This window comes from Oryctolagus cuniculus, chromosome 19 (assembly GCF_964237555.1).
Source record: "Oryctolagus cuniculus chromosome 19, mOryCun1.1, whole genome shotgun sequence".
NCBI lineage: Eukaryota > Metazoa > Chordata > Mammalia > Lagomorpha > Leporidae > Oryctolagus > Oryctolagus cuniculus.
Genome location: NC_091450.1, coordinates 14,883,915 through 14,911,564, shown reverse-complemented (window position 1 = coordinate 14,911,564; position 27,650 = coordinate 14,883,915). Strand labels below are relative to the sequence as shown.

The window sequence follows — 27,650 nt, the reverse complement described above, 5'->3', positions numbered from 1 at the left end:
TAGCGTAGCACCTCCAAGAGGGCAGAATCTTGGCTACTGTGTTCACGGCTGTATCCCGAGAGCCTGAAACCATGCTGCGGAGGTAGCTGCAGCTCTGGGTGGTTCTAGAAGATGAGTGAAATGCCTTTGCCACCAGTACTCTCTCTCCCCCAGTGCTCTCCGGGAGCAATGCCAGCAAAGGCAAGAGTTATGTTCCCAATGGGCGAGGTGGGCAGACACCACCCACAGCACCGACAGGGAGAGTGCACTGCATCGCCGGCTCCATCATCACCAGCTGGAACCTTGGATTCATCTCCGGGGCACACAATGTGGAGCTCCTCTTCCTGTGCCTTGGTTTTTCTCCTCTGAGAAATGGTGAGAATCAGAGTTCCCTCATAGAATCATTGGAAGGGGGCCGGGACTGTGGTGCAGCGGGTTAACACCCTGACCTGAAGCGCCCGCATCCCATATGGGCACCAGTTCGAGACCCAGCTGCTCTACTTCCAATCCAGCTCTCTGCTGTGGCCTGGGAAAGCAGTGGAAGATGGCCCAAGTCCTTGACCCCTGCACCCACGTGGGAGACCTGGAGGAAGCTCCTGGTTCCTGGCTTCAGATCAGCGCAGCTCCAGCCATTGCAGCCAATTGGGAAGTGAACCAATGGATGGAAGACCTCTCTCTCTCTCTCTCTCTCTTCCTCTCCTCTCTCTGTGTAACTCTGAATTTCAAATAAAATAAATAAATCTTTAAAAAAAACATTGGAAGGATAAGTGGGATTCAGTCATCTTTAATAGCTCCTACCAGGACCCTCCTATATACATCAAAATCCAAAGTCCCTTAGAGAGAACGGCACAGTGTTTGTAATCAAACCTACACATACACACATCCTCCCACAAGCTTTTTGTCTTTATTTTAAAAAGGAGACTTCACAGGGCATGGCTTCTAGGAAAGCTATTTATTTATATATTTATATGTGGAAGGCAGAGGGACACACAGACAAAGATCTTGCATCTGATCACAACGAGAGGCTTGGCCAAGTCAAAGTCAGGAGGTAGGAACTCCATCAAGTTCTCCCACATGGGTGACAGAGACACAGGTACCTTTTTTTTTTTTTTTTTTTTTTTTTTTTTTTTTTTTTTTTTTTTTTTTAAGATTTATTTGAAATTCAGAGTTAGAGAGAGAAAGAGAGGCAGGGAGAGAGAGAGGTCTTCCATCCTCTGGTTCACTCCCCAGATGGCCTCAATGTCTGGAGCTAGGCCGATCCAAAGCCAGGAGCCAGGAGCTTCTCCAGATCTCCTACTCAGGTGCAGGGCCCAAGCACTTGGGCCATCCTCCACTGCACTCCCGGGCCACAGCAGAGAGCTGGACAGGAAGAGGGGCAACCGGGACAGAATCCGGCACTCTGACAAGGACTAGAACCCCGGGGTGCGGGCACCGCAGGCGGAGGATTAGCGCTGTGCCAAATGTTTCCCCTTTTCCCATAATCTTTAAATCACTTCTGGAGGACTTTCAATGCTACGAGGGTGATGCCATGTAACCAGTTGTTACTCTGTGTTGTTTAGGGAATGATAACAGGAACAAGTCCACACGTGTTTCCCATCTATGCAACGTCTGTCTCCAAACATTCTCAACGCGCGGTTGGTTGGCTCCGCAGACACGTGGAACTCCTACGGAGAGAGGGTTGACTGCAGTTACACACTGAGCCGGCACCTGGCCAACCAATCACATCACAGTCCCAGATGCCGATGGGGGACAGGAGGGAAGGCAGGTGTTTCTGAGGAGTGTCAGGAGATGGCCCCGGAAGCCGAGACTTCCTCGTTTGCACTCCCTGGAGGGAGGTTCTGGGGGATGAGGGTGGAGTCAAGGCCACTGCTCTGCCTGGGTCTGCCAAGCTCCTCCCTGCCTGCGAAAGAAGAAGCCAGACAACGCTGCTCATTAAGTCATTTAGGGGCTCCACAAAGAGTTACCCGGACCCCTGCCAAGTGCCCTGGGGAAGGCACAGATGAGGCAGACAAGGTCTGAGCCTTCTGGGAGGGTAATGTAGGCACAGAGATAAAGACCTAAGACCCGTGATTGTGGTGAACAAGCTAGGGGGAGGCCTACTGTTGGCAAGAGGGCCAGCATCACCCTGCAGCTAGAGGATGGGGAGTCCCTTCCCAGGGGCCCCTCAGAGACAGTTGGGCAGGTGCATGCCTCCAGGAAGAGGCGGTAAAATGGAGTCGGTCATTAAGCAATGCTCTACCCAGACGGGCACACAGTTTTAGATCTTGGCTCCTGTGTGACTTCTAGTGTGTGTCCTCACCTCTCCGAACCTCATAACCTCGTTTATAAAATAGGGGTAATCCTGAGACCTAATCACAGGCTTCTTGGGATGATTTTTTTTAAAGTTTATTTACTTATTTGAGAGAAAGAGATGTGCGGAGACAGACCTTCTGATCGCTAGTTCACTTTCCAAATGGCTGAGGCTGGGCCAGGCTGAAGCCAGGAGCCTGAAATTCCCTCCAGGTCTCCTGCATTGGGTGGCAGGGGCCCAAGTGCATGGGCCATTATCCACTGCCTCTCAGGCACATTAGCAGGGAGCTGAATGGGAAGTGGAGTACCCAGGTATCTAACTGGATGCAGGTATCCCAAGTGCAGCTCAACCTACTGTGGTACAGTGCCCACCCTGTGTTGTTGCTGTTGTTGTTTAAAGGTTTATTTATTTATTTATTTATTTGAAAGGCAGAGTTACAGAGGGGCAGAGGCAGAAAGAGAGAGAGGTCTTCCATCTGCTGGTTCATTCCCCAGATGACCGCAATAGCCAGAGCTGAGCTGATCCAAAGGCAGGAGCCAGGAGCCTCTTCCCAGTCTCCCAGGCGGGTGCAGGGGCCCAAGCACTTGGGCCATCTTCTACTGCTTTCCCAGGCCATAGCAGAGAGTTGGATCAGAAGAGGAGCAGCCAGGACTCAAACTGGCGCCCATATGGGATGCTGGCACCCAGGCGGTGGCCTTACCTGCCACGCCACAGCACCCCCCCCACCCCGTGTTGTTTTATTATCGTTATGCTTGTCCAAACTGAAAGCACAGCAAAGAAACATCACTAGCATTCGTCTCTTGAATTTATTTCCCCAACAAAGTTAATATGGTGCCCTTGGAACACGCACAATCATTAAGTTGCATTAACAACTCTTTTTTTATGGGCTTCTTAAACATTTTTTTACTTATGATATAGAATTTTTTATTAACCATTTTATTTATTTATTTATTTTTTGACAGGCAGAATGGACAGCGAGAGAGAGAGACAGAGAGAAAGGTCTTCCTTTTGCCATTGGTTCACCCTCCAATGGCCGCCACAGCCGGCGTGCTGCAGCCGGCGCACCGTGCTGATCCGATGGCAGGAGCCAGGTGCTTCTCCTGGTCTCCCATGGGGTGCAGGGCCCAAGCACTTGGGCCATCCTCCACTGCACTCCCTGGCTACAGCAGAGAGCTGGACAGGAAGAGGGGCAACCGGGGCAGAATCCGGCGCCCTGACCAGGACTAGAACCCCGTGTGCCGGCGCCGCAAGGCGGAGGATTAGCCTAGTGAGCCGCGGCGCCGGCATTAACCATTTTAAATTGAATGTTCAGTACTCTTAACTATGTACATGCTGTGCAAAAGATTTTTAGAACTTTTCATCTTGCAAAACTGAAACCCCGTAGCCACTGAACACCATCTTCCCATTTCCTGTCCCTCAGAGCCCTGGTAACCGCTAGTACTTTCAGTTTCTAGAAAGATACTGTTTTAACAGTGTTTTGCATAGTTTGAAGGATTCAGAGCCAAAGGAATAAGAGAATCCCTACATTCAAAATTGACAAAGTCAAGATGGTGACAGCAGAACATTCAAGCAAACGCAGGGCCCATGACCAGGCCGGAAAGGAAACAGCAGGTCAGAATAGTTAAGTAGTGCTCCCAAGGTCACACAGCAAATGTTGGAGCCAGAATTCAAGCCATGGTGCTAAGATTACATGACTTCCTGCTGGCAGGAGCTTTGATTTGATAACCACAGCTTGCACTCCTTACAAATTGCTTATTTGAGGGAATGAATGAAGGGGTCACAGCCACCCCAAGAAGACAAAGGCTTCTGGAAGGTTCTTTGTTCTGCCTGATCGCCTGCTCCTCCCTCGTGTTTACCGGGGGCCCTTAAATTCCTAGGAAAAGCAAGCAAGCGCAGCAGCTTGTCTGCCTACAAAGAATGCCCACATGCCAGACACTTTTATGAAGCCTCACCCCTCCAAGAACATTGCTTGTATCTGAGTTGTTTTTATGGAGTGGAATGAAATTGGGAGTCGCTGGACGATGTGAGGTCATTTGGTGGCATGTTATTTATTTGAAAGGCAGAGGAAGAGGGAGAGTCTGAGAGATCTTCCATCCAGTGGTTCATTCCCCAGATGCCTGCAACAGGCCCCTATGTCACCTGGAGTTTGATGGCCAAGTCCCCTTTCTGATCTCAGTGCAAGAAAACTGGAACCCAATTATTAACCAACAATACCAGTTTTATTTGTGGTTATGGGATTAAGTGCACAAACAGTACGTAACTGCATTAGCTAAAATTAATCTGAATCTCATTTTAACAAGATGTAGGGAGCTAGTCTACTACTTGCTTTTTGGAAAGGAACTGAGTTCTGTCTGAATGTGGATGAGATTCTTTGCTGGCAGGTGGGGGAGGGGAGAGGTGGCAACTCAGGGCACATGAGTGGATTACTCATAACCCTATGTTGTGACGCCTTGTCAGCAGCATTCTGTGCATGGCTTCCTTTTTGTTTAATTACTCCTTTTCTTACTTGTTTATTTTCCATAAAATAATGAATACCTGTAAACCCACTCACCCACCAAAGAACAAGAGCCGAAGGCTCACATCTCCTGAGGGCCCCTCCCCGCCAATCTCGTCCTTCTATCTCAGAAATGCAATCCTGCATTTTGTATTTTCCAATCATCTTTTACCAATGCATTAAATATATGCCCAGGGCCGGCGCCAGGGCGTAGAAGGTGGAGCCTCTGCCTGCAGTGCTGGCATCCCATGTGGGCATCGGTTCAAGTTCCAGCTGCTCCGATTCCAATCCAGCTCTCTGCTGTGGCCTGGGAAAGCAGCAGAAGATGGCCCAAATCCTTGGGCCCCTGCGCCTGCATGGGAGACCCAGAAGAAATTCATGGCTATGGATCCGCACAGCTCTGGCCGTTGCGGCCATCTGGGGCGTGAACCAGCAGATGGAGGACTTTCTCTCTCTCTCTCTCTCTCTCTCTCTCTCTCTCTCTCTCAATCTGCTCTCTGTAACTCTGCCTCTCAAATAAAATAAATAAATCTTTTAACAAATGTTTGTGCCTAGCTAAGTATTGTATTGCTTAGTTTTATGTCTTAGAAATTAATAAAAAGTGTTATCATACAATGTCATCTTTTGATACTTGGTTTTGTTTTTGTTTTTTTTTTTACTCACAATAAGCTAAAAAGATTCCGCTACCATGATGTTGCAGGTAGCTACATTTTATTTTCACTACTGTATAAGGGTTCATAGACCATAATGTGTTTATCCATTCTGTTGTGGATGGGCACTTGAGTTGTTTCCAGCTTTTTGCTATTAAGAAGAGGGCCTAGGGGTGGGTGTTTGGTCCAACGATTAAGATGCTACTTGGGATAGCCACATCCCATATCCGAGTACCTGAGTTCAAAGTGCCAGCTCTGCTCCCGACTTCAGCTTCCTGCTCATGTGCACCCTGGGAGGCAGCAGCTGGTGGCTCAAGAAGTTGAGTCCCTGACCTACCCACATGGAAGACCTGGATTGAGTTCATGGCTCCCAGACATTTAGAGAGTTCACCAGGTGAATCAATCTCTCTCTCTCTCTTGTTCTCACTCTTTCTTTACCTCCCCTCTCACATAAATTAATTAAAACAACCAATCATTTATAAAAATAATTTTTAAAGGTAAATAAAATAAGAAGACAGCTCCCATGGAATTCTTGTGCAAGTACTTGTGTTCCATTTTATTTGAGTGTGTGACAAGAGTTAGGTTCATGGGATGGAAGAATGCTCACCTTTGCTGGAGTATACCAGCTGGCTCCCAAGGTGATGGTTCCAACGTATACCCCAGCAATGTAACAGATTCCTCTGATCCCCATCTCTGACACACATATTGCCACACTTTTTATTTTGTTCAATGAATGAATGTTGAATTAATAAATGAATGATGGGGCAGCCATGAATACTAATAACAATAATAATAATCTTCAAAAATCTGTTCATATGAGGACTTCATTTATGAGGTTAGCTTCTAATAGTTGAACATTCTTTAAAATGCTGTTGGGACAGGTGTTTGGCTTGGGACTTGTGGAGCCCACATCCCATATTAGGGTGTCTGGGTTCAAGTCCCGGCTCTACCTCCAATTCTAGCTTCCTACTAACACCCACCCTGGCAGGTAGCATGTGATGGTTCAGGTATTTAGATTCCTAAAATCCATGGGAGATATTCAAATTGAGTTCCAGGCTCCTGGCTGAGCCCCGAGTGTTGTGGGTATTTGGGGACTGAACCAACAGATGCTTACGTTTTCTCTCTCTCTCTCTCTCTCATTCTCTCTGCCTTTCAAACAAATAATTTTTTTTATTTGACAGGTAGAGTTATAGATAATGAGAGAGAGAGAGAGAGGGAGAGAGAGAGATCTTCCTTCCGTTGGTTCACTCCCCAAATGGCTGCTACAGCCGGCGCTGCGCTGATCTGAAGCCAGGAGCCAGGTGCTTCCTCCTGGTCTACCATGTGGTGCAGGGCCCAAGCACTTGGGCCATCTTCTACTGCCTTCTCGGGCCATTGCTGAGAGCTAGATAGGAAGTGGAGTAGCTGGGACTTAAACCAGCGCCTATATGGGATGCCAGCATTGCAGGCAGCGGCTTTACCCGCTATGCCACAGCGTCGGGAGACCCAGAGGAGGCCCCTGGCTCATGGCTCCTGGCTCCTGGCTTTGGATTGGTGCAGCTCTAGCAGTTGCAGCCAACTGGGGAGCGAACCAGTGGTGGATAGAAGACCTCTCTCTCTGCCTCTCCCTCTTTCTCTGTGTAACTCTGACCTTCAAATAAGTAAATAAATCTTTAAAAAAAAAAGTGAGAACAAATGATAGCAGGAATGGAACAAAATTTAACAATTGATGAATCTGAGTAAAGGGTAAAGATGAGTTTCTAGTCTGTGTGGCAATTTATCTTGGAATTATACATCTTTCATTTTAAAGAGAAAATAGCAACCCTGATAAGGCTGTGTACTGTATGATCCCAAATATTTCCTGGAAAAAGCAAAACTAAGAAGAAGGTGAAAAGATCCGTGGTTGCCAGGGGTTGGTGGGGGGGAGACAGAAGGAGGCGAGCTGGAGGGAGGCATGGAACATCTTTAGGGTTACAACCCAGTTGTCTGTAACTACACGTTTGTCAAAACCCACTGAGTGAACCTAGAGAACTAGGGGCCTTAGTTAATAATAATGTATCAACACTGGTTCCTCAGTTGTAACAAATAAATCACACTAAAAAAGGAAAGAAATAAATTACACTAATGCAAAATGTTCATAACAGCAGAAATTTAAGGAGGGGAAGGCTTTATGAGAACTCTGGATTTCCACTCAGTGTTTCTGTAAATCTGAAACTGCTGTACACAATAAAGTTTACTAATTTCTTTGAAAGGCAGAGAAACAGGGAGAGAGGGAGAGACAGAGAAAGCGAGATCTTCCATCTGTTGGTTCACTCCCCAAATGGCTACAACAGCCAGGTCTGGGCCAAGCCAAAATCAGGAACCAAGAACTCCATCCTGGCCTCCCACGCGGGTTGCAGGGACCCAACTACTTGGGCCACTTTCTGATGCCTTTCCAAGCACGTTAGCAGGATGCTGCATCAGAAGCTCAGCAGCCAGGACTCAAACTGGTGCTCCAACATGGGATGCCATTGTCACAAGTGGTGGCTTAACCAGCTGTGCCACAACACTGGCCCCAAACATGTCAGGTCAAAGAAATAAGACACAGAAAGACAGCAGGAATCCATCCATCCAAAAACAGCCAAACCAAAAAAAAATTTATATATTTTAAGATGCATTATATATATATTATATTAAATATATATTATATATTTAAGATGCATTTTTAGAAAACTAAAAAGAAAAACAAGGCAATGATTGTTACAAACATCAGGATCTTGTTTATGTCTGAGGATGAGAGAAGTGGAAGGACTTGCAGATTTTCTTGGGAGGGAGGGATGTTCATGATATTAAAAATTAAATAAAGGCTAAAACCATGAAGAAAAGAAGACTGATGGCTTTTATTTCATAAAAAATGCAAAAAAAAATTTGTAGGCCAGAAATTAAATAAGTACACTAGAGACAATGAAAGGTGAGTGACCATCAGGGGAAGTTACATTTGTGATAGAAGATACAGCTCCACCTTTGGCTTAATATCTGTGGTCAGTGGTGAGAAAGTACAGTGGGTTTGAGGATCACAAAGTTCTGAAATCCTAAAACGCAGGAATTCTGTAACTGCTACATTGAAGATCTTAGACACAGATGCTTCTTTCCTTTAGGTCTAGTACAAAATGGGTTTTGAGTGCTTATAAAATTATTGCTTGGGGACCGGTGCTGTGCTATAGTAGGCTAAGCCTCTGCCTGCAGCACCAGCATCTCATATGGGCGCCAGGTCAAGCCCCAGCTGCTCCTCTCTCTGCTATGGCCTGGGAAAGCAGTAGAAGATGGCCCAAGTGCTTGGGCCTCTGCACTCACGTTGGAGACCCAGATGAAACTCCTGGCTCCTGCCTTTGGATCAGCCTAGCTCTAGTCGTTGCAGCCATTTAGGGAGTGAACCAACAGATGGAAGACCTTTCTCTCCGTCTCTCCCTCTGTTACTCTGCCTTTCAAATAAGTAAATAAAGTCTTTTTAAAAGATATTTATTTTTTATGGTTGTGGTTGGGGTGAGGGGGACATGGCAGGAAGAACAGCTCTGATTACCAGAAGAAAACTACTAAATTGAGATTAGTAAAGGAATTTTATGAAATGGACCAGATTAGCCTGTGTCAACCAGTCAAGCAACTCAACTCAACTCTCATCATATGTATCTTTATTGTGGGTGTATTTTGACCTGCTCAGGATGAGGTCTCCATATGTGTGAGTATCTGAGAAAAAGAAAGCTTGGTAAAGGGGCAGAATGGTTTGACCAAAGTGAAATATTGATTACATTGTTTCCAAGGACTCTTCTGCCTCCTCTGATGAGTCCAGACCCACCCTGCCCTATCCTAAGGGTGTGGCCCAATTAAATTTATTGAATTAGGCAATTGGATTAGCTAAATCCTTTTATACATGAAAGGATTTTTTTTTAAGATGGATTTGAAAGGCGGAGTTACACAGAGAGAAGTAGAGGTCTTCCATTCGTTGGTTCACTCCCCAGTTGGCTGCAACAGCCAGAGCTGTGCCATCGGAAGCCAGGTGCCAGGAGCTTCTTGCGGGTCTCCCACAGGGGTGCAGGGGCCCAAGCACTTGGGCCATCCTCCACTGCTTTCCCAGGCCATAGCGGAGAGCTGGATTAGAAGTGGAGCAGCGAAGACTCAAACCAGCGCCCACGTGATATGACATTGTAGGCGTGGCTTTAACAACTAGGACACTGTGGGCGTGGCTTTACTCACTACGTCACTACGCCAGCCCCCAGTGAAAGGATTTAAATTCACCACTTCAGCTGTGCGATCTATCACTTCGTGGTTCAGTTTTTCCTGCTTTAGATGTTGCTCTCTTCTGTTCCATCCCAGCGGCACTGAAGGAGACCATCGGCAGGTAAGTTACGAAAAACGATTTTAGATGGGAGAAATGTGTTGCCTTGAAAAGTACTGATGTGCCTGTGGGTTCCGTTTGTTTTTCTGGGGCTACCCTTCATCATTGCCAAAATCCTGGGGCCATGGTGTTCCTGTGCCTCAGGTAGAAGCGTATCTGGTTGTTTAACACCTATTTATTAAGCATCTGCTGTGTCCAGGCACACTTCTAAGGGCTGGGACACAGCAAAAACAAAGGTAAAAATCTGTGTTTCAGCTGGAAGCGGGGAAGTGGGGAGGCACAGACAGTTAAATAGTCAACTACTGATGGGCGCCGGATAGAAGAGTCTAAAGGGCTTGAGCCTGGTGCCCATCGTATTTTAATAAGACGGTCTTAGGAAAGATTTTCTGATGACGATTGAACTGTGGGAACAACTTGGGGGGTGCATTCTGTGCAAACGCCGCTCCCCCTTGGCTGTGTGTTCTTGCTGTCATTTGCCTGCCTTCTCTGGGCCAGGGCTGTAAAATCCAGCAACAATGAGGAACATAGGTGGTAAACGACAGTGATGGGTGCAGTTCACTAATGTGCGTTTATTATATCGTGAATTTCACGGAGGCAATAATAACAACATACCCCAGCCCCCCCCCCCAAGGGGTTCTGGGCTCAGCTCCTGGCATTTGTAATTGGGAATGAGATTGGGACCCCGCAACTGAGAAGGCATTCCTTCTCCAAATTTCAGAAAGTACGTGATTGCTAGCTTTGGTACCCTCACCTATAAATCGGAGATAGTGGCCGTGTTAATCACTGGGTTTTTGTTGTTTAAAATGGACATTTACTGAGTCAGGTCTGTTGACTGAAAGACATGCCAGACGTGGTCTTAAGCTATGGAAAGGCATGCGTGCACTTACTCTCTGATAACCCAGTTGGCCAGGGGCTATTTTTAACAGCATTTCGCAGCCAAGGGGAACCAGGCACGAAGGAGTTAAACCCAGAGCTCCAAGGCAAGGATTCCACGCCAGACAAGTTGGCTCCAAAAGGCTGCCAACGTTATTAAGCGGCTAGCCCTGTACCTGGCACACAGTAACTGCTCAATAAATCTGTAGGGCGGCGGTGGCCGTCAGCTCTAGGCAGACTGTCCACTTACCAGAGTTTAGGGTGCCCAGTTTGTCGGGAGGGAAGCTTGGGACTGCTTGCATAGCAACCATAGTTGACAGCATAGCAACCATCATGTTTACAAAAATTGGAGGGTTGGGGGCAGGTGATGGAGACTGTGGGGAACGGGGAATTAGCCGGCCAGCCCCCATAGCCCACCACTTGGCAGGGGAACCCTGCACGGCAGCGACTGCAAGGCGACCCCTCCTCCCCAGCACCCCCAAGAACCGGTCCTCTCTTCGCCACAGCTTCCCCCTCCCTTTTGAGATAGATGGTTTCTCCCGACCTGCCGGTCTCCCCCTGCATTTTGAGGAAGATGGTCTCTTCCGTTCTCCCGGCCAGCTCAGGTTCCGCGCTCGGGAGTCACAAAGCGCAGGGTCACGTGGGCGGGCCGGTGCGCTTTGTGACGTAGGCGGCTCCGCCTCCCGGCCCGCCTATCCGCGCACGCCGGCCCCGCCTCGCGCGCGCCGCCCGTGCGATCCCGGCTTAAGAGACCCCGGAGTGGGGCGCTCGCCCGAAGCCAGGCCGCGTCCGCCATAGTGCCTGGCTTGGAGGTGTCGCCGACGCTTGGTGAGGGCCGGAGATCGGCAGGGGGGCAAAACAAAAAAGGGAGCCAGCGCAGCCCTTGCCGCCGCCCGGCGATTTCCGGGCTTCTTTCTTGTCGCGGTCCTGGGCCGAAAAGGCGACGAGAGCGAAAAGGCGAGAGACGCGTGGAGGATCCGGCGAGAGGAAGCGTCAGGGAGCCTCTGCGGTGTCCCCGGGGTCCGCCCAAGCCACCCGGCCGCTGGCGGGGGCCCGGGGTGGTGAGGAAGCGCTTCGAGGCCTAGTTGAGGCCTAGTACCGGCTTTGTGTCTGAGGCGGCAGCGGCGGCGGCGGCGGCGGGGGGGAGGCGGAGCCGAGCCGGGGGCGGCCTGCGGGAAGGCCTCTCCTCCGCCGACCGCGCGTTTTCGGCCTAGGCCGCGGGGCCGCTCGAGGCCTCCGGGGAGCAGGCGCCAGGGGCTTGTGTGTGGTGGGGGCCTGGGCCTGGGGACGCCGACGCCGGTCGTCCGGAAGCCAGGAAGGCGAGAGGCCGCTCGTGGACTCCGGGCCTAGGCCCTCTCCCCCTCAACCTTCTCCCGGGGCCTGGGTCACCCCAATCCATCCACGGAAGGAGAGACCAACCGGGAGGTGCGGCCGCGCTATGGACCCCTGACCCCTCGGGGCCATCCGGACTCTAACGTGTGGACTGACCGCTACTGACTGCACCGCCTGCCCCCGCCCCCCGTCTCCTGCCGGCCCTTAGCATGAGCGAGGGGGACCCAGCCGGGTGACATTGTGCCCGTTGGCGGATTCTCGATTTCCCCTTTTCCCCGTCCTCGTCCTTCTCCTCCTCCCACATGAAGTGATTCTGAGTTTCGGGGGGGGGGGTTCTGGATTATTGTTCTCACGAACCCCTGCTTGTGGTTGGGGGGGTATTTAATCTGAGGCCTCAGGGTCCTTCGGTGTCTCTTGAGTGTTCTGTGTGTGTACATATTTGCTCTTAAGTTGATAAATATACATATATTGAGAGTGTCCACGTCTCCTCGCTGAACCTTAGGAATCCTTTGGCACCATGTCGTGTGTGCATTATAAATTTTCCTCTAAACTCAACTATGACACCGTCACCTTTGATGGGCTGCACATCTCCCTCTGCGACTTAAAGAAGCAGATTATGGGGAGAGAGAAGCTGAAAGCCGCCGACTGCGATCTACAGATCACCAACGCGCAGACGAAAGAAGGTAAGAGCCACACGGGCTCCAGATACGTGCTGGGTGAAGACGGATGCTGGCCCTGTGGAGCCTGGCAGAAGACTAACCGCCATTCTTGCGGGACTGTTGGTTCCGATACTTTGCCAAACAACTTTGATTGGGAGGGTTGCAGCAGTCGGCCTTGGAGTTGAACCGGCTTCTCTGATCTCTGCATTCACAAAGCCTGGAAGTCCCATGAACAGTTGTGCAAAACGAGAGCGATGGGGGGAGAGGGGGAGGGGTGGGGCGGGCACGCAGACGGGGGCGTTATCTGGGTTCTTTGGGTGCTTGCCTTGAGGCCTCTCTAACTTGTTTTACGCCAGAACGGGAAGAAGAGAGCATAGGCAGGCTCCCCTGGTTTGTTAAAGTAGCGGTAGAGTTACTTCCTAACCTAACCAGCTTGTGGAATTCAATGGCAAACGCTCTGACCTTGCTTTCTCCCTCCCCCCTGCGTTGTGAGGAAGGGCTATCACTCGAGTACTTCGGAGGGTTTAAGCAGTGCTAGAATTGGTTTTTGGAACGTGAAACGCTAGACCACTCTTGTTAGAATGATTCAGATCATCATTAGCGCTTGAACCCCGAGCTCAACGCATTACTGTTAACATTTAGCAGTTTGGTAAAGACCAGAAGTACTCCTTTCTCTGCGTTGAAGTAGTAGTTATTGGTCTTTCTGCTACTGTCAATACTAGCACACTGCTCACTGGACTGTGAGCATATCAGAAGTAAGCCACTGCTCTTAGAATCTGTGCATTCTCTTTTTCAGTACAAGTTTAGATGTAGATACATGTGACTAGAGTCTCTTCTCACTCCTGGAGCTTGTTTTCGGTTTCTTGTTGATACAGTAATGCTGATGTGTAGTTTGCAGTAGATCATTCTCCTGAGATTCATTGATAGAATGAGAAGAAAGTGAAGTTTTAATTAGGTTAGGGGGTTTATTGATCACAGAATTTGGCATAAGATTTGACATGGATTTAGAGGAAATGAGGTGTCCCCTATCTCTGGCCAGTGTTGTAGTAGAGGAAGTAGATCTTGTCATGGAGAAGACCAATTTTTGTTGTTTACATTGAAGACAGAATTATATTAGGTGTAGGAACAGTGGTACAACATATGATTCAAAAATAATTCCTTGGGAATCCTACAGCGTAATACGGGGAAGAATGTTGTTTGCTCCCTCCCTTTTTTAAAACAAATATCTTAACCTTTGGTACTTGTAATTGTGTAATATTTCTCTACTTACAGAGAAAATTGTTGGTGGTCATGAACTGTTGAAATAACTTATTTAAATATTTAAGTAACTTACATTTCTTAAAAAGGAAAGGATGGATTTATAAGAATTTTAGGCCATTGTGATGTTAATGAGTATTTATGAATGAGAAGACTAAATTAATGGTTATTAAGGCAATTTTTGATCATACACAAGCTTCATATTTTACTGGTGTATAACACGATTGAGTCACTTGACTAGATTTTATCCATCTTTTCCACCTGATAGTTGAACGTAACTTTGTTAGACTGGAGTAAATTATGGTTGAAGGAATCTTGTTCACAAATTTAACTTTTGTGACTTTATGGTTTTTATTTTTTATTTTTTCTAGTCAAGGAAATAAAATGTGCTTTGCCCTGCGGCATATTTTCTTGCATATATATTTGTATGTGAACTGCTGTTTATTGGAGATGGCATCTGGTGTCACCAGACAGTTGAATAAGAATGCCATTTGGTTTTAGCGCTATCCAGTGCATTAAACATTGCAAAAATAAATGTGTATAACTTCATAGGAGACTGGCTAGGAGAGAATCTTGAACTGAACCACTTTAAATTTGTTTTGAGTTAATGTTAAATTACCTAATGTTCCATGTTTCTATAAACCATTCTTTACAGTTTTAAAAATGTGTTGTGTTTAGGAACCTTAAATCTTGATAAGACCAAACTGCTGGTATCAGAATTCCATGTGTTTTAAACTTCAGAATCTTGGTTATTTCTAAAACTATCAAAGTGAGCCCAAAGTGATCATCATCATATATGGAGCTTTTCTATATGCTGACCCCTAAAAAACAACCTTCATTCGGAACTTAGTGTGAGAAGTACGAAGTAGTTTAGAGAGACCCTTCTTTATCTCCCTGACTCTCTCCAGTTCTCAGATTCATCCTGTTTTTCATTCCATCCATACTTTTCATGTTTTTGAATAAAAATTACACTGGGGAGTCTTTTAAAGTTAACAGACTACTTGGTAAGGAAGTCTTGACACTTTTGGGGTAGGAAGTCGTCATTGTAATTCAGGTACTAAAAGGGCAGTTGGGGCAGACGTTTACCGCAGCTCTGAAGACACCATTTGGGGTGTCCACAACCCATAGCTGGGTGCCTTGGTTCAAGTCCTGGCTCCACTCTTGACATCAGCTTCCTGCTAATGCAGCAGGTTACAGCTCAAGTCTTTGAGTTCCTGGCTCCAGACATTCAGGGAGTGAACCAGTGGCTGGAAGCCCCCCCACCTCCCTTCACTGCCGAAGAAAAGGCAATTAGAATGTCCTTTGAGGGGCCTGAGGGCACCTGACTTGCAGTTTAACACAGTACTGTGTTGATCAAACTAATAAATTGTCTTTGAAAGCTATTGTGGATGTATTTGAGAATTGTTAGACATATTCAGAAACTTCTGTTGGGTGTTTCATACTAAATTGCATTTCTAGGATTAGCTGTCAAAAAATGCCCTGTCTGCACTGCTCCTGATTTTTCTGACTCAGAGCTTGCTTGGATTTGGGACTAATAAACTGTCCAAAATAATGATGATAGTCTTACATTGGCATGCCTGAGTCTAGGCATCACTTTAATTGGATACTTGTGAAGTACAGCCTACGACTTGGAAATATGCTGTAAAGAGCCCTTGCCTAAACAATTTATAACAAAACTAGCATTATGACAGTGCAAAAGCTGATAGATTTGTAAGTTTGAAATAATTGGAAAAACAGAGGTAGTTGGCCACTCTGCTCTATAATTTAAGTGAAATTTAACATTAAGTGAACCCTAAAAATTAGTGATGAGATTAAGGAAGAGACTACATCTTTGCATCTCCCAGTAGTGAGTTGTTTTTCTTTTTGGTAATTTTACAGATTCCTTCCTTAGCAAATCTTTTTGCCATAATTAATATCCAGTTTCTTAATTCCTTATAGATGTTATTAAGGAGTAGAAAAATAAGAACTATTCCTCCTGTTTGTCTTCTCAGAAAGTGCTAACTCAGGGAACCCAGGCATTCTTGCATTTCTCCTCATCTCCCCAATATTCCATCCATAAGCAAACTTTGTCAATTCTATTTGAAAATGCTCGCTCTCTGTCTCATTTAGTATTGTTTCCCTACAGTTAGATGGCAGAGTAATTTTTTTTTTCTTTTAAAGATTTTTATTTACTTATTTGGAAAGAGGGGGAGGTGGGGAGAGGTCTTCCATCTGCTTGTTCACTCCCCAGATGGCTGCAAATGGCCAGGCCAAGCCAGGCTGAAGGCAGGAGTCCAGAGCTTCATCCAGGTCTCTCACGTGGGTGGCAGGGGCCCAAACACTTGGACCATCTAATGCTGCTTTTCCCAGGCCATTAGCAGGGAGCTGGTTTGGAGCAGCCAGGAGAGGAACTGGCACCCATATGGGATGCTGATGTTGCAGGTGGCAGCGTTACCCGCTCTGCCAAAGCACTGGCCCCCAGAGAAATCTTTGTTTTAGCAAAAATCATATTGTCATCACCTTGTTCAAAATCCTTTGTGACTTTCTGTCACACATAAAAACAAAAGTGTAAATCAGTGTGTGCTCTGTATGTTTCTACCTGTATTTCACATCATTGCGTTCTTCGGCTCTCTGTCCTTTCTGTATTTGTTTTTACATACTTTTTCCTGCCTAAAGGCCTTTTTCTTTATCTAGTTTGTGTCTGGCTTCTCAGTCTTTAAGTAGCAGATCTGTGTTTCTCAGAGGGGCTTTCTTGGAGTCAACATTCTACCCAAAGTTGCCTTAGTTATTCATAACCTGTCATAATTTGATTTTGAATCTCCTCCCTAGTAATCTCCATGAGACTAGGGATCATAATTTTAACTCATGGTTAGGGCCTGGGAGAGAAACACTACCTTCATTTTAAGTAGTAGCTTTTCTTCCTGTTTATCATTGCTAGGCAAATAAACTAGAAAATGTCTAAGATTTGGAGTTCTACAAGCAGGCACTGAAATCAAGGACCTGCAGCCACAGTTTGGTTGCTTTAAATAGGGGCAGCTTTGGGTGTTGGTTCTGACTACCCAAAATCAAGATGTAAGGAACAATGTAGTTATTAGTGTGCTTTCATGTTTAAGCTCATGCCCCATAACTTTTATTACATTTGAAGTTTTGTAAATCTTGGGTACTTAACAAATCCTCAAATAGAAATTCGACTCTTTTTGTTTACAGAATATACTGATGATAATGCTCTAATTCCTAAGAATTCATCTGTAATTGTTAGAAGAATTCCTATTGGAGGAGTTAAATCTACAAGCAAGACATATGTTATGTAAGTATCAGAATTCACATTTCTCAAAATAGGTGTTTTTTTTTTTAATTTGTGAGAAAGAATAAGGTGTATTTTAGAACTGAACTTTAATGATAAGATTAATGTATGTCTTCTCAGCCCTCCAAATACTTAGAATGAGGGTTTTTGGTTTTTTTTTACTTCTTCCCCTCTCATTAAACTTAGTTGTTGAAATATTATTAGGAAAAGGTTTTGCTCTATGGGCAATATATGTAAAAACAAGAAAATGATACTCAGTAATTGTATAATTTACATACTCTTTTAGCTTTTGTCTACCTTTTTGTTGATGGTGGTAGTTTCTGTTGTCACTACAAAAATAGATATGTTGTAGAGATCTGCCCTAAATATTTTGATAGCACCAAGATTGTTCACTAATGCTAACATTTGTTCCTTGTCAATAAGGGGCTTTCATTGAGAGGCCATAGAGTATATAGGATTTCTATACTCAGAGGTACTGGAATCAGGCTTAGGTTTGAATCCATTTACTGCTTTGTACCAGTAGAAGTCCTTACTTTAGATTCCTCAAAAATGAAACGGGGTTGTGAGTACAGCCAGCCCTCTGTAACAGCAGTCCTAACCAACCATGGGTTGAAAATATTTGAGAAAAATATTACGTTGTTGCTGACATGGATTAGTGCTATGTAGTTAGGCAAGTGGTGGTTGCCTCTGTACTGAAAATGTACAGACTATTTTCTTGTATGGGATATCAACAGTTTACATAGTATTTACATTACTAGATATTATGAGTAATGTAGAGATATGATTTAAAGTGTATGAGAACAAGTGAGTAAAATATGTAAAATGCTGTACCAACTTGTATAAGGGACCGGAGCATCTGCAGATTTTGTTATCTTTAGAATCAGTCCCCTGCAGATACTGCGGGACAACTGTGCTTCTCAAAGGGGGTTGTAAGAATTAAACCAACAGTGCCTGCCCATTACTGGAATAAGTATGCAGCAATCTCAAGACTAGTTTGGTTCTTAAATGCATTAGAAGGAGCAGTAATTTAAGTCATAGTGAGCTATAGGGGTGAAAAAGACAGCAACTGGAGCTATGGAAAGAAGTCAGATAGTTTTGTTTGACATTTGGGCCAATTCTATTTGTTCTCGAATTGAGGTAAAATAAAGTCATTTCTTGGAGCTTTCCCTCATGTGGGCAAGTATTCTAAGATTTTTCTCATTAGTTGTAAAGTTCAATTCTGTATCTTAATATTTTATGTAATATCTTATACAGTGACAAATTTTAAAAGCTAAAGACTTTCTTTGTTGTGGTCATCAAGTGAGCTTAGTATTATGTGCTTTTAGAATAAAATGATTTTAAGAAATTTTAAGGATAGAATTAATTCCTACACTCCTAGTGCCCTTAATTAGTAAGTGTACTTTTTTTAAAGTAGCAAACTTTCAGTTTCCTTTAATTTTTTTTTTTGGTAATCAGAAATTATTTGAATTCTTCTATAGAATTGCGTGTTAATTCACAATACATAATATTTTGTAATAAATTTTCCTTATAAAATATTTATGAGCTTGGGCAACTAATAGAAAATTGAAACTTCAGTGTTTTTAATACCAGGATTTCCAAGTTTTGCACAAACCCAGACATTCCTTTTAGATATTATCTAACATTTTCCTAAGATAAAGTAGCATAAACTTTCAAAACCAAGCCTCTAAAGTCAACTTAACATGTAACCCCTTTCCTTTGTGGACTAAAGGTTTTTGGTTTGAGGTTTTTGATGTATTTTATTGAATATTTCTATATGACCATTTAACTACTCTTTGAACTAAAAAGCTCTCAAGACTATGTTGTACTTTCCTGGGACTTGGAATTCAAGTTCAGTCCTTGGTCACTGTTTTGAAACACTGTAAAACTGAAAATAGCTATCAGCCTGTTTTTCTTGATCTGATAGTTTTGGAACACAACAATTTCTCAAGGATCCAGATCATAAATGTTAACAACAGTGTCTTACTTTAAGAAAACTTAATGTGTGAAAATTTACATCTGGACCCACTCAAAAAATAGGGAATAATATAATTTTTTTCAGTCTGTGACTAAAACACAGTTTGTAAATATAACAAAATTTGTATACTACCTTTCAGAAAATATTTAAGTCACAAGATACACCTATTTTATAAAATCCTAGTATAGAATTTACTGATGTATTTTAAACTGTTTCAAGCCAGTAAAGATTAATCAAAATAGTTTGTTCATTACTTCAGAAATTGGTATTTTTTTAAATCTGTGTACCTAAAGAAAACTTGTAAAAAAAAATGTGATTGAAGCTAAGTATTAAGATTTGTTAGCACAAAAATGTGTAAATAGCTAATGTTAGTTTTTGTTATTTTTGTTTTGTTTTTTAGAAGTCGATCTGAGCCAGTCATGGGGACTACAAAAGCAGTATGTAAAAACACAATCTCACACTTTTTCTACACATTGCTTTTACCTTTATAATGTAGCAGTGAAGTAAATCATTTTAAAACTTAACATCCAACTGATCATAGAACATATTGTAAATAAAATGTATTTTGATTGACAGCTCAGTTGAATATGAATATATGTGGCATAATTTGCACACTTATTTGTAGAAATGGGTAATTTGTGCCCATAACACTGTTCCATATTAAATATGATAGCATCCTCCCTGTATGACACTGTGTTGTACAGTTAATGTATGATCTTTTTAGATCGTGTAGGTTTTACACTAATGAACATGATAACATGTTCTACATCTGTCTGTCTATAGTTAGTATTTTGTATGTATGTACAGGCTGTTGTGTGCTTTTTGTTTCTTGCAATAAAAAAATGTTTGGAGTGTATATTTTGCCATTTTCACGTTGTATCACTTAGTTTTTGTTAGTTTTTTTTCTGCCTGATTGATGGCTTTCCGAAATGCATAAGCAACATGCAAAGCTAAGTTTGGTGCTTTCTCCCAGTTCAAACACCTCATAGAAAAGAGCTTTCCAAGAAACCCTTGATGCAGCTTTATTGTTTAATCTTGCTTAATTTGGCAATTTTGAGCTCCTTGTTTACAACTGTGGTATAAAGTAAATCTGAAATTGCCTCCTCTTCCCCCATGAGTATAGAAATGTCTCAGTGATCTTAATTTTTACACAGTTTGAGTACATTGTTTTCAAATTTTAATACAGGGTCTTCCACTTCTGTTCAGACTCCATATGACCAATTAAAATACATCCCACTTATAAGATAGTTTAATGCTGCTTTATTATAGGCTATTTGAAAGCTGTAGCTTATCAAAGGTAACTCCTTTTAACCAGGATGCCATCTTAATTTTTATGATCACAGACAAACCTTAAGCTTGACACTCTTGACTTTGAGCTCTTCAGTAAAAGGTAGCAGCATTCTTGAGTTGTGGTTGAAGCATGTTTCAGAACACAGGTCTATGGTAATTGGGTTCTGTACACTTGGTGGTTCTCAACATTTACTGCTCAGGCCTGATATTGTACACAATGCAAGATGTCTGAAATCTTCATTTAGAATTGAAGGGTATTGCTTGCTATTTCCCTTTATACTTTTAAATACTACTGATCTTTGTGTATGAGGCATTTCACTCACATTGGATCATTGGATCTAAACATGGTAACACAGAGTAACTGAACTTTGGACTTGTTTTTATAAAGTATATGGCATTTAGTTCTTGTGGAACTAAATATAGTGATTCAAAGATCAAAAGTCTTAGTGTTTGGGTTTTTTTCCCCTCTTTTTGGATATATGTTTTTTTTTTTTTTTTAAGCATAATGCTGTAAAAACTGTCCAAGTTTCTGTTTTGCTGCTGATTGGTTTAAAATTGATTTTTATGTATCCAAATGCTAGCACAAATTAGATTTGACTATCCTGGTGACTGTAGTAGTTAATGTAACACATTTTGTATAAAGTACATTTTATATAGTATTTAAACTAATTCAGATAAAGTTTTATTTCTTGAAAAGAGTTCTTTTTTGTTTATTAGCATGTGTATAAACACAAATCACATGTTCATAAATAAAGTTAACATTCTTTTAGCCTTGTGTGTTCCCTGGCATGTCTGTATTGCATTTATAAGCAGTTTATTTTAAGCTTATTTAGGTTTCTCTTTTCTGTTCTTTTTTATTTTTTTTATACATTGAAAAGTGGCTTTGATTTTTAGGTAGAATTATCTGAAATGGAAACATCAGATAACTTATATCTCCATCTTTGTTGCTTGGAGTACATGTGCTGACATTTTAGAATGAGAGTATGTTCTTGAAGTGTAATTAGTGCCCTTTTTGGGAGAATCGCATGGATTGTGCACATTCACAAAGCAGAGGTACTAAGACCTCATTTTTATTCTGACGAATAAAAGTATAGGTACATTTTTGGCAGTGTGAGCCAACTCTAATCAGAGATGGCTGTTTTCATATTCCCCAGCCTTGTTTTATTTAGTCATCCTTCCATGTTGGTACTTAAGCTGGTTGCTGTTCTTGCTAGTTAAACATCAGAATTACATTTTGCAGGGTCCTTTAATTTCAAGCAAGTAAATTGGCTTAACATTTCAGATTTTTGCCCCCAGAAATGAGACCCCCTAATTAAATGAAGGGAGGTGGTTTAAGTTGAATGTTTACAGTGCACCAGTCATTTTTGTGAAAACTAAATTTTTTTAACATGGCAGGGTTTTTTTTTTTATTACAGTATCATACACTGTTTTGATGTTTGGTACATATATATATATTCCTAATTTTTAAACAATTCTTAAAACCATTCTTTGTCAATTTTTAAACCATTCTTTGTCAGCATTCTTTGCTAATTTCTTAACACCTTGCTACACATGAAGAAAACAAAATTGGATGCTTTTCCAAACTTGTGATAAATTTGACTTCTTTGTGGATTATAAAGTGCTATTGTAATTTATTTGGTGGAAAAGATGCAATTATAAATCTGAAACCACTTTAAGCTCAAGCATATAAGATACAATAATTTGGCAGGAAATTAAAAAGAAAGCCCAGCATAAAAACAAAAAGAGGGTCTGTCTTAGATGTTAGGAATGGAAGGGGTTTTTTTGCACATTAGTTTTTTAGTTCCAATGATAAGAAAATTAATACAACAGCTCGCTTTCTAAGAAAATCTTCAACGTTCACATTCTAGACAGTAGTGGACTACCTTAAGGGCTATTAATCTGTTTTATTGGTTAGGAACGTAGTATAGATGATGGTTGACAGCAGTTTAGAATAGTTGTATATATATTTTTTTTCTGCTTACCCCTTGCTTAATCTTTTAAAGAGAAAAATACTTCAGAGCTTGGCAGGAGAACCCACTGATGGGTTATGTGGTTATGCATTAGGAATGTGGGATTAGTGTGTTAGGAATGTGAACTCTTGGGTTCCTCAAGATGGAGCAAAGAACTTTTTATCTAAAAATCTCAATTATAATACCCATAAAAATAACTCTTAAAATCCTAAGATACTTGTAAGATGGATCTTAAATTGAGCCACTATTTTTATTTACATCTATTAAATCACTCACATAATGGGCATTGGCTAAAAACTTCCTATTGAAACAGATTGCATTCTATTTGGGGCTCTTAAATCATACGTCTTTAATTTAATGCTCTTATTCTCTGAAAAACTTGAAGTACCTGATGAAGACTTTTTTCTTTGATCCAAACATCTTAACATTCTGTCCATTTTAAGTTTGTTCTGACCAGTGATTCGAGAGGAACATATAATGTGTTGAATAAGCAGCCCACTTACTACATAGGAAACAGTAGGGAAATCCTATCTTCAGGGTTACTTGCTACATATATGTATATGTGTGTGTGTATACACACGTAGATATGCACATGTTTTTAAAGCTGATTAGTCAATTTAGGAGATCCAATGACAATTTTTTTAAAACTGTAAAAGCCCTCTTATGTCACTCATAGATTCACTCTGATTAAATTAACATTCCTGTCTCAGATGCTGGGATTCATCATCATATGTTGGCAGCTGTTTACTCTTTCCCCCTGGTACTTTTGTTATTCCTTTTTTTTTTTTTTTTTTTTTTTTTTTTTTTTAATTTTTGCTTAATACTTTCCCCCAATAAAGCTGTGGTATCTTTAGCAAAAAGCTATTTTAGTTTTTGTATGCGAGAATAAAAAACTTCTTTGCACAGAGCAGCGCATGCTCAAAAAAAGTAGCAGTTCTGTAGGAGCTTTTATTAAAGCAATTATCTGAGCCTTTAAAGAGCTGCTTATTTTTAGTGTCACATAATGGGCATTGGGGGAAAATCAGAAAGATTCTTATTATCTCTTCCAGTGTACATTCTTTTGTTCATTATCAAATTTAGAGACCATTGAGAGACACAAGACTCTTTTCTGGTGTTTAGTTAGCAATCTCAACAGATTTCCTGTGTGATAAACTTTTCTTCACCCTCTTTTTCCCCTTGTAATTGAGTCTCCCCCAACTGATAACCTTTATAACGGTATGAAATATGTAGTGAAGGATGAAGAGAGTTGAGCTACACTTGAAGGCTTAAACAAAATGGCATTCTTTAGAAAAGTAAGAAAATGCCCAGTATTTGAACTTAAGTGGCATTAGGAGCTAAATGATCACTTTCAGATGTTTTCAGTGTGGAACTTGAATGTGTGTTTAATTTTTTGTGAACAGATTGATGACTCTTCTGCATCTATTTCACTGGCCCAGCTTACAAAGGTATATATATATCTTTTTTTTTTGGAAATATGTCTTTTTCTAAAATTTTTTATGTGGAGCAGTTTGTTAAGATGCGCTGGGGGGAGGATATAGTTTACGAAAGCATTGTACATATAACTATCCTGAAAAGAGTAGTTGCTGTTTTAAGAAGATAAGGGGGTACTTTGCCAGCTCAGCCTCAGGTTGGAGTATTATCCATCTTCAAGACAGAAGAAATAAAGGAAGCTACACTTAATCATTTTCCCCTCATGCATTTTTGTTTAGTTACACATTGGAAGCTAACAAAGTTCTGAAGGCATTTCCTGGTTTTGGCTCTAAATTATGTGGACTTTTTTTTTTTTTTAAGCAGCCAAAGCAGAAGATTTCCTTTGCATGGACGATTGCATGATTTTTTTTTTCCCTTGAAAATTTGAATTGATCCCATGAAGGTCAATATTTTAAATGTGATACAGTTGTTTATGCTATAGATTTGTAGTCTGTCTGCTTAGAAAAAGTTTTAAACAACCTAATTTGTTTGAACACAGACTACATGAATTGTGCGAGTGTCTAAGGCTGTTTGCAGGAATATACCCACAATGTATGTTTGGCAGAGGGCACATTGTTAACTCCTGAACTCACTGTATGTGGCGTGTTTTCAATACAGTTGCTTGCATTTTCTTCTCAACAATGTATATCTTTTGTTTGGGAAAGCACTAGTGATGGGTTACTCTAAAAAATATATACACTTAGCTTGCAAATTGTACCTTTAAAAAAAAGACAGATTTTTGGGGACCAAGAAGGAAAGTTACCCAGTTTTCCAAAGTTCTTTTTTCCCTACTATCAGAAATGTGAAACCAAATTCAGCAACCAAGATTAATGAAAAGATGAATTTTCCATTAGTGCTGTCCCTATTCCTTGGCTTTGTTACAGGTTGTATCCTTTCCCCTAGACTGTATCTCCACAAAATGTTCTAGTGAAGAATAATGGCATTTTAAGCTCCTGTCCTAGGAAACAAAACCTAAAAATTCTAAAGCCGTCCTATTTTATAATTTTCTAATGCAAAATGCTGTAGCATAGAATTAAGACCTTTAGTGGTTTATAGTTTACTGTTTTTATTCTTATGTTCTGTAAAGGACCATATTGAAGCTTTAGTCTATTCCTACCATTGTTGCTTTGCGGGGAAGAGTTGGGGACTTTTGGGGACTTTTTTTTTTTAATCTATTTGTAAAATAATGTTTGGGTTCAAACAAATTAGTTGTTAAATATTTGTAATCCAGTTTTCTGTAAATGTTGCTGCTGTTCTAAGCTCTGTTAATGTTAAGTATTCTTTGTATATAAAATTGCAATAAAATGTTAAAACTGGTTGCTTGTTTTGTGGATGAATGTAAAGAGAGAACTCAGCGAGTGGCTGATAACATATGTTAGCTGCTTGAAAATTTCAGTTAGAATTTGCTCCCTTAGACCCTGCTTATATCTAGACTGTTGTATATAAAAAGTTTATCTAAGGAATTAAAATCATGAACAGTTATGAACGTCCTTTGTACTTAATTTAAAACTGAAACAGTACACTGCCTGACAAGCCTTCTGACGTCTCCAGTCTACTGTGTAATACATTTAGTCATTCTACCCCTACCCTTACCTCCAACTTCTAAGTGTAAATTACAGTTTTCATCCTGTGACACTTGAAATATCTTTAAGGTTGAAGACCATCAAGTGTTTCTTTTTTAACTTAATTTCAGTTTTTTGTTTTTGTTTTGTTTTTTAGTCTTAGATGAACAGTATGCAAATCTTAATGTAAGGTACAAACAGGGTCTAAGGCCAGAGTGCCCCCAGAAAGTCTTTGTTAAGGTTTGCAGGTGCCCACACCTCATTTAATGACCTAAAAAACTCCCAGATTTCTACATGTAATTAGTTGTTTTTATGCAAGGTTAGATACTGCTCTTTAGAGGATGTGTGGTGTGTTATCTTTGGCTGTGTGGTCTTAAATGTGCTTCTAATGTGTGTGTCAAATAATTACCTGTTAAACAGACTGCCAATCTGGCTGAAGCCAATGCTTCTGAAGAAGATAAAATTAAAGCAATGATGTCGCAATCTGGCCATGAATACGACCCAATCAAGTAAGTTCCTAAGTATTTTACACTAACAAGAAGAAATTTTGGGGTGGGATTTTACTCCCTAACCAACAGCATTATTTTTTAAAAGTCCTTATGTACATGTAATTTTTTTCCCCTTTTCCCTTTCAGTTACATGAAGAAACCTCTAGGTCCACCACCTCCATCTTATACTTGTTTCCGTTGTGGTAAACCTGGCCATTACATTAAGAATTGCCCAACAAATGGGGTAAGTCCAAAGTAGAAACTGTGGCACACATATTTTTATTAGAATTATTTCTTAGCCAACTTTTTTTTTTTAAGATTTTTTTTTTTTTATTTATTTCTTTGAAAGGCACAGTAAGAGAGAGTTCTTCCATCTGATGATTCACTGCCCAGATGGCCACAACAGCCAGGACTGGGCCAGTTTGAAGCCAGGAGCCTGGAACTCCATCTGGGTCTCCCATGTAGGTCTAGGGGTCCAAAGACCTGGATTGTCTTCCCACTGCTTTCCCAGGTGCAATAGCAGGTAGCTGGGAATTGAACCAGTGCCCATATGGAATGCTGGCATCATAAGCAGTGGTGTAACCTCCTGCACTAAAATATTGGCCCGAAGCCAATAGCTTTTCTTAATAAATGTTTCCTTCTCTATTAAACAGAAAATGAGTATAGTCAGTGGTACCAGTTGGCTAGGCTTCATGTCTTGCTTGTACAGCTTAGTAGCTGAGTGAGCTTGGGCGAGTTTTTAGTCTCTGTAAGCCTATTTTTTCTTTGAAGTGATCATAATAATACTTACCTCATAGGGCTGTTGTGAGGATTAAATGAGACCGTAGTATGAGTTGTCTCAAAAAGTTCATGAGAGATATGTATTATGAGAACATGAATGGATTTTGACATTTAAAATAAGCATATCTTTAATTTCATTTTTCATGGAGATTTTGAATTGTCTGTAAAACATTGCTGTATGATGTTTGCTAATATTAATGATGACTGCTTTTTCCTTCACCTCTGTTCTCCCTTTTTCCTCCAAATAGGATAAGAACTTTGAATCAGGTCCTAGGATTAAAAAGAGCACTGGAATTCCCAGAAGTTTTATGATGGAAGTAAAAGATCCTAACATGAAAGGTGCAATGCTTACCAACACTGGAAAATATGCAATACCAACTATAGATGCGTAAGTGTGCAACAGACTTGTGATCTCTGAGGACTGCAGTCAGCCCCAGGGCACAGGGTTTTAATCTTGGGCTTGTAACTTCACTATTTGGATTCCTTGAGAACTTTGTATATCATATATCAAGACCAGAAGTCTCCACATGTTGAATTTCTGTATTAAGAATGAGAGTCTGCAGTCTGCTCCATTTAAAGCAAATTTTAAGATGGATTTGGGTTTTTTTTTTGTCGTCAGTGAGTGCCACTTCCCTTGTAGTCTTCTAATTTTTTTCTTTATTCTGTCATTCCCTGCTTTCTTACTCATTCACATACATGCTCCCACATAATCTTATTATAGATGCTGTTTGCATTTCTTAGGTGAGCAAAACATAGTCATTTTGAGAAACAGAAGGTTTTAAAAGTTCCTCAAGATACTGAGGCAAATTTTAGTGCCAAACAAATGAAATATTGAGGATTCTTGAAGTTTGGATATACCATGTGAATCTTAAGATTCTAATGTAAGATTTATTAAAGCAGTAGTTCAGTTATAGCTCTGTAAAACACCTTAATACTTATATGTATTT

At 41.8% G+C, this 27,650-nt stretch overlaps 1 protein-coding gene across 3 annotated transcripts in view; it reads left to right on the top strand.

Moving 5' to 3' along the window:
• Nucleotides 1-9,663: 9,663 nt before the first annotated feature.
• Nucleotides 9,664-27,650, top strand: part of RBBP6 (RB binding protein 6, ubiquitin ligase) — a 33,430-nt gene continuing 15,443 nt past the window's right edge. For 2 of the 3 annotated variants that reach the window (XM_070064570.1, XM_002711828.5), the window contains exons 1-8: nucleotides 11,310-11,465; nucleotides 12,472-12,652; nucleotides 17,072-17,171; nucleotides 19,544-19,580; nucleotides 23,804-23,848; nucleotides 25,856-25,944; nucleotides 26,071-26,167; nucleotides 26,952-27,091. In XM_070064570.1, coding sequence (XP_069920671.1) covers nucleotides 12,487-12,652; nucleotides 17,072-17,171; nucleotides 19,544-19,580; nucleotides 23,804-23,848; nucleotides 25,856-25,944; nucleotides 26,071-26,167; nucleotides 26,952-27,091 — 674 coding nt within the window. In that variant the 5' untranslated portion in view covers nucleotides 11,310-11,465; nucleotides 12,472-12,486. Of the gene's footprint in view, nucleotides 9,768-11,309; nucleotides 11,466-12,471; nucleotides 12,653-17,071; nucleotides 17,172-19,543; nucleotides 19,581-23,803; nucleotides 23,849-25,855; nucleotides 25,945-26,070; nucleotides 26,168-26,951; nucleotides 27,092-27,650 lie in introns of those variants that run through there. The other variant, XM_051847515.2, reaches the window with a different exon arrangement.